The sequence below is a fragment of the Heptranchias perlo genome, chromosome 7, assembly GCF_035084215.1.
Source record: "Heptranchias perlo isolate sHepPer1 chromosome 7, sHepPer1.hap1, whole genome shotgun sequence".
Lineage (NCBI taxonomy): Eukaryota > Metazoa > Chordata > Chondrichthyes > Hexanchiformes > Hexanchidae > Heptranchias > Heptranchias perlo.
This window is the reverse complement of record NC_090331.1, coordinates 31009286-31023105: the sequence shown is the minus strand read 5'-3', so window position 1 is coordinate 31023105 and position 13820 is coordinate 31009286. Positions and strand designations below refer to the sequence as shown.

Sequence of the window (13820 nt, the reverse complement as noted above, 5' to 3'; positions counted from 1 at the left end):
AATAAACGCGTCTTTGACGGTGTCACCGTATCCCGAAAAATCTTTTTAAAAAGAGAAAGCACGAGCAAGAAAAGAGAGGATGTCTCACTATTGCGTGTATATTGTCTGGGTGATGTAGCCTATGTAAACAAAAGGATCTTCTGATCAATATGAAAAACCTTTGTGCTATTTTCAGTGGAGGGAGATTTAAATATGATCAAAAGCAAAATACTGCAGATGCTGGAAATCTGAAATAAAAACAGAAAATTGGACTCAACGTTGATTTCAATAACTTCAGACCATAACCACTGCTCCCATTTTTAATTTTTAAAATTTATTGGACTGCAGCTGCTGGTTACGGTTCTGCTGTTGCCATTTACAGCTGCTCTAGACCGATCTTTTGATTCTTAACTTGTCCCACTACCACTTTCCTTGCCTTGCACCATCATCCTTTTTGTCATTTAATCACTCTTGCCCTCTACCCTATTACAGTCCTTCCCTTTTGTTCTTTCCTTCCCTCCCCTCCCTTTCCTTGGCTCTGTACTTGCTTAAAAACTTTAACTCTTTAACATCATCCAGTTCTGACGAAAGGTCTTCGACCTGAAACAGTGGGCCCATATTAGGAGGGAGGTGGGTAACGCGCCCAGTGAATTCGGGGTGCTCCGCACGCAATCGCAACTTAATTGAAGGTACTTACCTTGGCTTCCAGGTTTTGCGCTCGAAAGCTGCGCAGCGGGCGGACTGCGCAGCCGCAGCATAGGCTGTCAGCTAGAGGAGCCCTATTTAAAGGGACAGTCCTCCACTGACTGATGCTGCAGAAAATATGCAAAATTACAGCATGGAGCAACCCAGGGGGAAGACTGCTCCCAGGTTTAATGATGCCTCACTCCAGGTCTTGCTGGATGGGGTGAGGAGGAGGAGGAGGACTGAGATCTTCTCCCCGGCGGACGGGAGGAAGTGGCCTGCCTCTGCCACCACGGAGGCCTGGCTCGAGGTGGCAGAGGAGGTCACCTGCACCAACATATCGCGCACCTGCATACAGTGCAGGAAGCGCTTCAATGACCTAAGTAGGTCAGCCGAAGTGAGTACACTTACTCATTCCCCTACACTCTGTCTGCCACATCACCGCCCCCACCCCACATCTCCTTCTGCACTGCCAACACTACTCTATCACATCACTCCTCACACCCACTCAAAGCTCATCCTCATCTTACCCGCACTTACTCACCTCGCCAGTACTCATCCCGCCACTACCACTCAACCCAATCCTCATACAATCTCATGGCTCTATCTCATACTCACCCTCTCATGCATCTCTTTCACGGTCACCCTCACTCAACCTGCCACTACCTGTGCTGCAGCCACAGGGCATGCATCACGTATGTGCAGTGGGAAGCATAAGGCAAACGTGTTATGAGCATGAAGGGGATGCATAAGGGTGTTTGAGGGTTTGTCATGGTTTTTACTTATATTTGATTTCTGATCAACTCACATTACATATTATATTGTCACCACTACTGCCACGTCTTTGCAAATCTTGTCTGGTTTGTGCAATAATGCTCTTTCCTGAGGATCACTATGAAGACCCACAACTGATGCCACCCATTGTGTCACTGCAGAGTGGGTGTAGGTGTATTTGCAGGGCTCTTTTGTGCAGACGACTGAGAGATGTCGGCGATGTCCCCGGTGGCACCCTGGAAGGATGCGAAGGAGAGGTTGTTGAGGGCAGTGGTGACTTTGACAGATACAGGTAAGAAGATGGTGCTCGGGCCAGCCGGGAGCAGCTCGGCATGAAGAAGGCTGTAGATGTCCACGACTACATGTCGAGTGACTTTGAGCCTCCGTATGTACTACTGCTTAGAGGAAGCTGAGCCTCGGTTTGTAGACCCTGTGGCGAGGGTAGTGCCTTCTGCGACGCATCTCTCTCTGCGGTTGCCCTCCCTCCTGCTGTGCGGGTGGATGTGTCACAGCACTGTGTTGTGGAGCTCCACTTGTCAGAGGTGGACGGCGTGGCCGGTGATGCTGTTCGTCCTCCGAGGAAGTCATGACTGCAGCTACGGCGGCCCCCATCTGGAAGATGTACGTTTGAGGGGGTCTGCAAGGTAGGTAAATGTGTCTGTACACTGGGGTAAGTGTGCAAGTTTGTGAATTTTACTGTTAGGAGGAGGGTGGTGGAGGCCAAACTTTGTCCAAAGTGACAGAGTGGCCTCCTGCAATGAGTGAGGGTCTCCAAAGGCTGATGGCTGCAACACGTCCATTTCAACTGGGAGTGTTTCTCCCAGTATGGGAAACAGTCTCAGTTGAGGTGAAAATCCCACCCCTCCTAAAATATCATGTCAATCAGGTCTGCTAACGACCTGAAGTATCAAAATAATTACCTTAAGTGGCATCCCGCCGGCTTTAAGTGCCGGAAGTGGGCGGGTTGGAGCCGGGCTCCGGACCCGCCCCGGGAATCCCTGATTTTCGGAGCCCCCCCGCCATGAACCCACCGGCTCAGAGGTCTGAAAATCAAGCCCATTAACTCTGTTTCTTTCTCCACAGATATTGCCTCACTTGCTGAGCTTTTCCAGCATTTTCTGTTTTTATTATTGAAATCAATGTTGAGTCTGGAAGGTTGTAAAATGCCTAAACGAATGTGCCCATTTAAGAGTCCTATACTACCAGTGCTGATGTACTGTGGGACAATCACAGCATAATGATGGTCTCATAGGCAAATATATTCAGGTCTCCCACTATCCTTTCACACTGAACTATGCAACATATTTTTTAATAGGAGATGCACTCCATTTTTACACAGTAAAAGCTTTCTTTCTTTTGACTGCGATTTCACATGCTATGGAATTGCAAAGCACCATCTGAGCATTTGTACAGTAAATGAAGGGCGCAAGAGACTACACTGTGAAAAGTAAAAGCTTTCTATCCCTCCCAACCATAGAATCTTAAACATTTACAGCACATAAATCCATTCCCCTGCTCTTTCCCTTTAAATTGTTTTTTCAAGTAATTATGCACATCTGCATAATGGATTCTGCTTTCACCACTGTTTCTGGTAGGGCATACCATGTCTTAGCAAATCTCTGCATAAAAAGTCTAACTTCTCCCTTTTTTTCTTTTGGTGATCTTAAATTGATGCCCTCTAGTTACTAATCATGAAAATAGCTTTTCCCTAATTCCGTTATCAAAATCCGTCACAATTTTGAATACCTTTATTAGAAACATAGGAATTGCTAGACGGAAAAAGACCAAGGTCCATCTATTTCGCTTTCTACTATCCTGGTAGTCGCCTGAAACAATAATAATGGAGTTGTTGACTAATCATGGCAAATAATCTTCATCAATTAGTCTACAACAGACCAAGAAATGGCACAAGGAAAACCCCAGTGGTGGAGAGCTTTAGGAACCACTGATCCAACGTCACCTTTCTCGTCCCAAGCATGCTCCACTTACCACGTCATGTCTCAAATTACTCATATACTGTATCCCAAAATGTTATTTTCTGTAAGCAATCCATCTAATTTGCATTTGAATGAATCAATACTAACTGCTCCCACCTTCTCCCTAGGGAGTCTGTTCCATAGATTCACTGTTTGCTCACTGATATGTTTCTGCAGATTAGTTCTGAAGTTACCCTCTTTCAAGCACAGGCCATGGCTCTAGTTCTACTGACCTCCTTTGGAGTAGTGAAAAGGGCCTCAGTTTCTCTACCTGCCCCTCGTAACTAAAGCCACTCACAGCCCTGGTATCAACTTAGTAAATCTTTTCTGTACCTTCTCCATAGCTTGACATCCTTTATCAAGTAGGGTGCCAAAACTGGACACAATATTTTAACTGATGCCCAACGAGTGATTTATATAGATTCAGTATTACTCTTGGCTTTTGTACACTATGCCTCTATTCGTAAAACCTAGGATCCCATTTGCTGCTGCTTTTTTTTTTAAACATACCAGTATGTTTTTTAAACAAACCTCTATATTAGTACCTGGATGTACACCTGAAGTGCCATGACCTGCAAGGCTACAGAACAAGTGTTGGAAAGTGGGACTAGGCTGGGTGGCTCATTTCCAGCCAGTGCGGACACGATGGGCTGAATGGCCTCCTTCTGTGCCGTAAATTTTCTCTGATTCTATAATCAACTTGTTCTCCTACTTTTAAAGATTTGCATATTAGAACTCCTAAATCTCTCTGCTCTTCCACTCTTTCTAAAGTTTTACCATTTTGCATCGATTTCCTCTCTTTATTCTTCCTCCTAAAATGTATCATCTTATTTTACCCCTTATTAAATTTTATCTGACAGCTATCTGTCTAATCTACTAACCTTCCTTTCTTCCTGTAGTCACTTACAGTCTCTTCACAGTTAACCACACTCCCTATTTTTGTCTGGAAAATTTTATATTGTACCCTCTTATTTCTGAGTTCAAATGATTATATATATATATATATTTTGAGAGGAGCAATGGTCCCGACATTGACCCCTGACAGACACTGTTGTTTATCCCTCTTGTCCAGAAAACATCAGAAAAACTAGCAATGATAGCTTTTCTTTCTTTGGTTTTATATACTTTTTAAAAAATATATATACTTCTGATATTTCGAAGTGTGACATCTGAAGCTCTCTCCCTTCCACCAACTAATTTTGTTAAACCTCTCAAACAATTAGTCTTCACACTATCTTGTCACAATTTTAGTAACTAAGAGCTGCTAATGCAGGTTATTTTTTGTTGAGGGTCTGGAGTTATGGAAATGCAGATTTCAAAACAAAAACCAAACAGCACTTGTTTTAATCAAGCCAAATTACTGCTTTAAAATATATTTATAAAGTTCTAAGCAGACTAAAACACGATTCAAAAGCTTCTCAGTAAAGTATTTTCAATGATCAGCTTTTAAAAATTTTCCACATGGCATTTGTTGATGAAGTACTTTTGTAAATCAAATTTTACTAAAATATTGCATTATTAATAAATCAGCTTATGTAGTGTGCTACATAATAAACAGTTCCTTTACTTGGATTAAACAAGGCCTGTAACCCTTCACCAAACCAATGCAGCAACTATTTATTGTCTCAGATTCTGGACAAATAATAGTCATCCCTCGGTTAACAGCACATTGATAACAATCCGCTGTTCTATGCGCAATGTTATGCACCATTCTACCAGTTTAGTGTAGTGTTAATCACCATACTACTAGTTTAGTGCAGTGTTAAACACCATACTACTAGACTAAGTTGTTTATTTTTCCATCCTGCACAATCCTCTTTTTAACTAAGTAAATATTTTCTGCAAGTAAATGGTGTAGGCAGTAATGTCTTGGAATCACTACAATGTATTCCAAATAATTCTATATGTTTTAAGATCTTACCACTTTAATTTTGCAATTTCTGCTCTGTGCTGTGTTAGAGGTTGCACAATAGGTTAACCCCAGAATGTGGGCAGTTTTACGGCAGCAAAATTATGGAATATTTACAATATAAAATAATTTTTAAAATCCTTTTGCTTTCTCATTTTTATTTTGTGTTGGTCTAATTTTGTTTTTCTTTCTGCCTTACTTCACATAATCTGTTCAAAATGTATCTATATAATTTTTTTCTTGTGCTTTCAGCCATTTCTTTATTTTCTTTTCCAGTGTTCATTCTTTTCTTCATCTGACCTTCAATCTTTCCTGTCATTCGACAGGGCTACAATTCAGAAGGGAAACTGAGATTTAGTACTAAAATATTATGTTGGATCGTCGTTATGTGTAAATGTCAAATGGAGTCTTAGGTTTTTTTATATCAATCTGCAGTGAGCTAGGCACACTGAAAAAGGCATAAACCAATGATCAACATATAAATGAAGGGATACGGGAAGCATGCTGCAGTCTGGTACCAGCTCTACGCATAGAATATCTCAAATGTAGCTTGAGTATTCCATTATAATTTAAGTATTTGAAACAACATGAAGTTATCTCCTTCAATATAAACAGCCTCATAGGCCTCCACAACTGGCAAAAGCCATGTTAGGCAACAACTGACCATTGAAACACCAAACACACTGGTTTGTTGTAATAATAATGTTCTGAATTTTACAATTCTGGAGTAGGCCTCTGTGGGCTACAAGTAGACAAAGCAAACTTGACCTAATTCCACATTTAGCAGGTTTCAAAAAAGTTAGCTTCATTCTTGTTTCATTGTATCTCTGCTTAATGCTGTAGTGATTACTGGCACTACACAGATTAGTTTGGAAATAATTATAGTAAAAAACACACTTTCTCTTTAAAAAAGCTGCAAGCTTGAAGATTAATTAGACTTTGCTATCAAGGAGCAAAAGGATGTAAACAACATTTGGATTGTAAATAAAATGGGACAAGATTTCATCACTGGTTGTAAATAATTGTGGGCTTAGTAGTGACGTTGCCAATTTTAGGACACTTTCCAGTATGTTTGCCAATTCAGACTATGCCTCCTTGGAGTACTATAAAAAAGCAATCAATTCCTGATACAGACACTGAAAATCTTTTATAATAATTATTGTAAATTTCTGGAAACAACTTTGAAAACTTCCTCCCACACTGAATAATTTTACAACTCTAAATTACTTGCAGACCTAATCAATATGTATTAGTTCTCTTAGCAACTGCTGAATGTTCACTGGGGAGCCACTTCGGATATATCATCAGAAATAAAGGAATATTGCAATATATTTTTGAGGAGTTGAAAAACTCCTTGAAGTTTGCAAATGAGTGTTCTCTATTATGTTCATAAGAAATTAATTTAAAATTGCTCTTCACAAAACTTTGAACTGCAATCCCTCCCACTTGTAATTCATGACTCCATGTAATTAGTGATTAGCACCTTTTTTAAACAAGGCAGAATTAAAACATTAAAAACACATCAGTTTTGACAAAAGTAGCATGGTATTCTGTCGAGGACAATCTTGCCTTCCATTTCAAATTAAGGCGCTGCTACGGTATTACAATTTTATAAAGCAGGTCATATTGGATTTAAATATCTTGTATTCTTAGCTTCACGTAACAAACACAAAGCTAACAAAAAAGCAATAAAAAAAACCCCAAAACATTTGCTTTCCTTTTTTTAAAAGAAATCCTTCCTCTCCCCGCCCTCGCCCGGTCTAATTTACTCCCCAACTCTGCTAAGGTATAGCTCCATTTGCTAGCCGCTCTCTAGTATCTCACCCAAGTGTGAGTCTAGACAGCAAATGTCAGCAGGCTACTTGATCACTGGAATCATCAGAGTGGAGCCTGATTCTGCCCTCACCAGATGTCCACACATGGACACTTTCCAGCTTGAGTGCCGGACTGTGATGAGGAGCTGTAGCACTGGGTGATTTTTCTCTCTCTAGCCCTGGAATGTTAAGGCTAAATGTAGCAATCATAGCATCCTGGCCCATATCGGTTTTTTCAAATCAACACAAATTGATTCTTTAGGCCTTGTAAAATTTAAAATTCAAGTGTAAAAGCTGTTTTTAAAATAACTGGAATGCTTTTATTGTGCTTAAATTTTTTAAAACTAGTATTTAAGGCATAATTAAATGAATAAAAGTGAAATTAGTACTTAAGGTAACAACTATAATGGTGTAACACAAGGATAAAACGACATGAAAAAGATAAAAAAATATCAGCAATGGATGAATTAAATCAACAACTTGCATGTATATAGCACCTTTAACGTAGTAAAATTTCTCAGCGTAACCAGACAAAAATTGACACCGTGCTGAAGAAGGAGACGTTAGGACAGGTGACCAAAAACTTGGTCAAAGAAGGAGGTTTTGAGGAGGAGAGAGAGGTAGACAGGTGGAGAGGCAGAGGGGTTTAGGGAGGGAATTCCAGAGCTTAGGCCCTAGATGGCTAAAGGCTTAACCGCTAATGGTGGGGCGAAGGAAGTGGAGGATGCATGAGGCCGGAGTCGAAGGACCGTAGAGTTCTCCGAGGGTACAGAGAAAGGGAGAGGCGAGGCCCTGGAGGCATTTGAATACTAGGATGAGAATTTTTAAATCGAAGTGTTGGTGGACTGGGAGCCAATGTACCCCAGGGGTGATGGGGGAATGGGATTTGGTGCAAGTTTGGAATTAGGCAGCAGTATTAGATGACCGTAAGTTTATAGAGGGTGGACTTGATGGCCAGGAGAGCATCCCTCACACAGGTCTTGGTCACATTATTCCAAGAGCGCCAAAACTAGAAGAATCTGACCTGATGAATACCAAGAGTAAGGCAATCTTTTTTTGATTAAGCTATTGTTCATAATCTCCAAATCCAGTTAGATCCAGCTGACAGCACACCTGGAGCCACACAACCAGCATACTGTGCCATGCAATATACAATAGTAAGTCAATAAGGCAACCTTTGCCAGAATCTAGAAATATATCCACTGGCATGATTCAATTGTGATTCAGTTGCGGTTGTATTTATTTAAGAGTTGCCACCCATTATAGTGATTCAGGTCAGGTCCAGAAAATATGTAAAAGGCTCCTAATCAGGCTACAGCTTCTTCAGCATAAATTGTGAGATGAGGAGTTCTCGCAAAACCCATCCTGCTATCATGGGAGGGATATCAGGATTTTTCTATAGCACCAAGTTAGATATCCCTAGGGTGAGTGTAAAATGGCAAACAGCCTTCAAAATCCTCCGGCGATTCCAGCTCAGTGAATGATCTCTTGAATCAGTTGGGATACTAATCAAGATTAAAAAAAAGGCAAGGCAGAATGGGAAGAGAACAGCATAGGTTTACAGCACAGAAAGAGGCCATTTGGCCCATCATGTCTGTGCTGGCTCTTTGCTTGAGCAATCCAAAATAAATCCCATTGCCCCTTAGCCCCGTTTTTTCCTCTGGTTAATATATTTTTCCAATTTTTTCTTAAAATAAGCAATGGTCTCTGCCTCAACCACTCCCTGGGGCAAAGCATTATATGCTCCATAGGGAAATTTCTTCTGATTTCTCTCTTCACTCTCAAGTCACAATTTTAAATTGCTGACCCCTTGGCATTGATTCCCCAACCAGAGGATAATCTTTCCCCAGTAACTCTATCAAAATCATTCATAATTTTTTATTAAATCTCCCCATAACTTTCTCTGCTCCAATGGCAATAGTCATAGTATCTCAAATCTCTCCTCATAAATTTAGTTTCCTATCTCTGCCATCATCCTGATGAATCTATGCCGCACACACTCTATAGCTTTAATGTCCTTACTCTAATGGGGCACCCAAAACTGCACACAGTACACTTAACTGTGGCTTAACCAATGTTTTGTACAAATTTATCATGATTTCTTTACTCTCGTACTCTATGCCCCTAATTATAAAACCTAAAATGCTGTTGGCCTTTTTTATGGCTTTACCTACCTCGCATTTCAGGAAATTAGTATTTTAACTTCTACTTCTCTATGTTTATCCACAACCTTGAGCATCTTTCCCTTTATCTATCCAATCAATCAGTCACTTCTTTAAAAAACTTATTGGTTTTCCAAGCGCAACTTGCCATTAACAATGTTCTGATGAATGGTCATCGACCTGAAACGTTGGGCTCAATTTTGAAATGGTAGCGGGTTGACAGCTGTTGTGGGGGGGGGGGGAAGACGGTGCGCATGACAAACCTGCATAAACAAAACTTACCGTTTCCAGCGCGATCGCATCATAATTGATGGTGATTAACGTGCTCTCCGGGATTCGCGCCTGGCAGCTAGCTGCTGTCAGGAGCTGCAACAGAGGGCGGGGGGGGGGGGGAATAGAGAAAGCGACACGTCATCCGACGCTGGAACGGAAGATTGGGGGTGGGGGGGGTGTGGGGAAGAGAGAAAAAGATCGGCGGGGGGGGAGGAGAGAGAGAAGGAGATCGGAGGTGGGGGGAGAGAGAGAAAGAGATCAGGGGGGAGAGAGAAAGAGATCGGGGGGGGGTGGAGATAGAAAGAGATCGGGGGGGTGGGGAGAGAAAGAGATCGGGGGGGAGAGAGAAAGAGATCGGGGGTGGGGGGAGAGAGAGAAAGAGATCGGGGGGAGAGAGAAAGAGATCAGGGGGGGGGGTGGAGAGAGAAAGAGATCGGGGGGAGAGAGAAAGAGATCGGGGGGGGGAGAGAGAAAGAGATCGGGGGGAGAGAGAAAGAGATCGGGGGGGAGAGAGAAAGAGATCGGGGGGGAGAGAGAAAGAGATCGGGGGGAGAGAGAAAGAGATCGGGGGGAGAGAGAAAGAGATCGGGGGGAGAGAGAAAGAGATCGGGGGGAGAGAGAAAGAGATCGGGGGGGGGGAGAGAAAGAGATCGGGGTGAGAGAGAAAGAGATCGGGGGGGAGAGAGAAAGAGATCGGGGGGGAGAGAGAAAGAGATCGGGGGGGAGAGAGAAAGAGATCGGGGGGGAGAGAGAAAGAGATCGGGGGGGAGAGAGAAAGAGATCGGGGGGGGAGAGAGAAAGAGATCGGGGGGGAGAGAGAAAGAGATCGGGGGGGAGAGAGAAAGAGATCGGGGGGGGAGAGAGAAAGAGATCGAGGGGGAAGAGAGAAAGAGATCGGGGGGGAAGAGAGAAAGAGATCGGGGGGGAAGAGAGAAAGAGATCGGGGGGGAAGAGAGAAAGAGATCGGGGGGGGGGGGGAGAGAGAAAGAGATCGGGGGGGGGGAGAGAGAAAGAGATCGGGGGGGGGAGAGAGAGAGAGATCGGGGGGGGGGAGAGAGAGAGATCAGGGGGGGGGGGAGGAGAGAGAAAAAGATCGGGGGGGGGGGGGAGAGAGAAAGAGATCGGGGTGGGGGGGGAGAGAGAAAGAGATCGGGGGGGGGTAGAGAGAAAGAGATCGGGGGGGGGGGGGAGAGGCAAAGAGATCGGGGGGGAGAGAGAAAGAGATCGCGGGGGGAGAGAGAAAGAGATCGGGGGGGGAGAGAGAAAGAGATCGGGGGGGAGAGAGAAAGAGATCGGGGGGGGAGAGAGAAAGAGATCGGGGGGGGGGAGAGAGAAAGAGATCGGGGGGGGAGAGAGAAAGAGATCGGGGGGGAGAAAGAGATCGGGGGGGGGAGAGAGAAAGAGATCGGGGGGCGAGAGAGAAAGAGATCGGGGGGCGAGAGAGAAAGAGATCGGGGGGGGAGAGAGAAAGAGATCGGGGGGGGAGAGAGAAAGAGATCGGGGAGGGAGATAGAAAGAGATCGGGGAGGGAGAGAGAAAGAGATCGGGGGGGGAGAGAGAAAGAGATCGGGGGGGGGAGAGAGAAAGAGATCAGGGGGGGAGAGAGAAAGAGATCGGGGGGGGAGAGAGAAAGAGATCGGGGGGGGGAGAGAGAAAGAGATCGGGGGGGGGAGAGAGAAAGAGATCGCGGGGGGGAGAGAGAAAGAGATCGGGGGGGGAGAGAGAAAGAGATCGGGGGGGGGGAGAGAGAAAGAGATCGGGGGGGGAGAGAGAAAGAGATTGGGGGGGGGGGGAAGAGAGAAAGAGAGATCGGGGGCGAAAGAGAGAGAGAGATCGGGGGGGAAAGAGAGAGAGAGATCGGGGGGGAAAGAGAGAGAGAGATCGGGGGGGAGAGAGAGAGATCGGGGGGGAAAGAGAGAGAGAGATCGGGGGGGAAAGAGAGAGAGAGATCGGGGGGGAAAGAGAGAGAGAGATCGGGGGGGAAAGAGAGAGAGAGATCGGGGGGGAAAGAGAGAGAGAGATCGGGGGGGAAAGAGAGAGAGAGATCGGGGGGGAAAGAGAGAGAGAGATCGGGGGGGAAAGAGAGAGAGAGATCGGGGGGGAAAGAGAGAGAGAGATCGGGGGGGAAAGAGAGAGAGAGATCGGGGGGGAAAGAGAGAGAGAGATCGGGGGGGAAAGAGAGAGAGAGATCGGGGGGGGAAAGAGAGAGAGAGATCGGGGGGGAAAGAGAGAGAGAGATCGGGGGGGAAAGAGAGAGAGAGATCGGGGGGGAAAGAGAGAGCGAGATCGGGGGGAAAGAGAGAGCGAGATCGGGGGGGAAAGAGAGAGCGAGATCGGGGGGGAAAGAGAGAGAGAGATCGGGGGGGGAAAGAGAGAGAGAGATCGGGGGGGAAAGAGAGAGAGAGATCGGGGGGAAAGAGAGAGAGAGATCGGGGGGGAAAGAGAGAGAGAGATCGGGGGGGAAAGAGAGAGAGAGATCGGGGGGGAAAGAGAGAGAGAGATCGGGGGGGGAAAGAGAGAGAGAGATCGGGGGGGAAAGAGAGAGAGAGATCGGGGGGGAGAGAGAGAGATCGGGGGGGAAGAGAGAAAGAGATCGGGGGGGAAGAGAGAAAGAGATCGGGGGGGAAGAGAGAAAGAGATCGGGGGGGGGGGGGGAAAGAGAGAAAGAGATCGGGGGGGGGGGGGGGGGGGGGGGAGAGAGAAAGAGACCGGGGGGGAGAGAGAAAGAGAAAGAGATCGGGGGGGGGGGGGGGAAGATAGAAGAGATCGGGGGGGGGGGGGGGGGGGAGAGAGAAAGAGATCGGGGGGGGAGAAAAGGGGGAGATCGGAGAGGGAGACATCGTACATCGGAGCAGAGTGGAAAGGTAGGTTGACTTTGTGTTTCAACTTTGTGCAATGGTTTTTTATTTAATTGATTTTGTTTATTTTTGCCTGATCTGGGCCTTTATACCTGGTTTCACCAGGCGTGAATCAGAATAATCAGAAACCGTGGGAAAGTCGCCCAGGTTAAGTTAAAAATCGTTCTAACTACCTAATATGTCACAAGTAGAGTGCCTTAAGTACCTCAATGATGTACATTTGGCTCTTTAAGTAACTTAATTAAAGCCGGCAGGACTCCAGGATTTGGGATGCCCGCGCGCACACAGGTGGGTCCGTGGGGTACTCAGAGGTCGGCGGGTTGCAGCTGGCTTCCGAACCAGAACGGGATTTCCCCGATTTTCAGACCCCCATGCCCCCAACGCGCCTGCAATTTCCCGGGAAAATCGAGCCCGTTAACTCTGTTTCTCTCTAGACAGATGCTGCCTGACCTACTGAGTGTTTTCCAGCATTTTCTGTTTTTATTTGCCATTAACAAATGTGTTCTGGTTGTCCTTGATTAACCCATGTATTTGTAAAATGCTCAATAATTTTACTGTGAATTACTGATTCTAAGAGTTTGCCAACAGCTAACATTAGACTAACCGATCTTCAATTATCCGGTTTATCCTTCTTGAACAAAGGTATCTAGTCCAATAGTACAATCTGCATATGTAAGGAGAAATGAAAATTGCAGCCAGTGCCCCTTCTATCTTCTCTCTGACTTCTTTCAACAGTTTAGGGGTGCATGCTGATCTTTCCCCACCCACCGGCCATCTGCAGTTGCAGGAAAAATCAATTCAAGCTTGGCATAAATTTGAGTTACACAATAATTGAAAAAAATCTTGATTGGGTTAAGGTTGAGGCCAACTGAAGAACTTCAGTTGCTGTTCTGGCCCATACTGTTTTTTCCCCAAAACAACACATTATTTGTACTGATGCAGGACAAGTTTGGCATTTTAATGTAAAAGCTTTTGAGCATAACTGATGACAGATTAGTTTCATCTTTGAATCACCAGTACAGACTTTATGGTTTCTGATACTCAATTTTTTTTAATGATGAAAAAAAAAGCACTTCAAACTTTATACCACACACAATGAGATCAGCTCTATTTTTTTTATTTCATGGAGATTACTTCATAATTCAGAACAAATGGTAATATGAAAAATAAAGTGAGCTGCCAGAACCTATCTGCAATCCCGACAATATTATAGTTTGAAATCAGCATGGTTGCTTCCAATTGTGATAGTTATTTAGTTAAAGGGCATCAACAGAATGCACCGTGAAGAGCTGCAGGATATGATTTACATCTCACTCATGGTTGAGAGCCCTTTTACGTTACTTAGTATTGTTTCACCACCGAGTCCCTATTTCAGCAATTAACTCTTAACA

At 44.7% G+C, this 13820-nt stretch overlaps 1 protein-coding gene across 7 annotated transcripts in view; it reads right to left on the bottom strand.

Annotated features, from left to right (window-relative positions):
• zranb3 (zinc finger, RAN-binding domain containing 3) overlaps positions 1-13820 on the bottom strand; it is a 128593-nt gene that overhangs the window by 20475 nt on the left and 94298 nt on the right. For 6 of the 7 annotated variants that reach the window (XM_067987225.1, XM_067987224.1, XM_067987222.1 and 3 more), the window contains one exon: positions 5522-5650. The exons of the other annotated variant lie outside the window; for it this stretch is intronic. In XM_067987225.1, coding sequence (XP_067843326.1) covers positions 5522-5650 — 129 coding nt within the window. The remainder of the gene's footprint in view (positions 1-5521; positions 5651-13820) is intronic. 7 annotated transcript variants of the gene reach the window in all.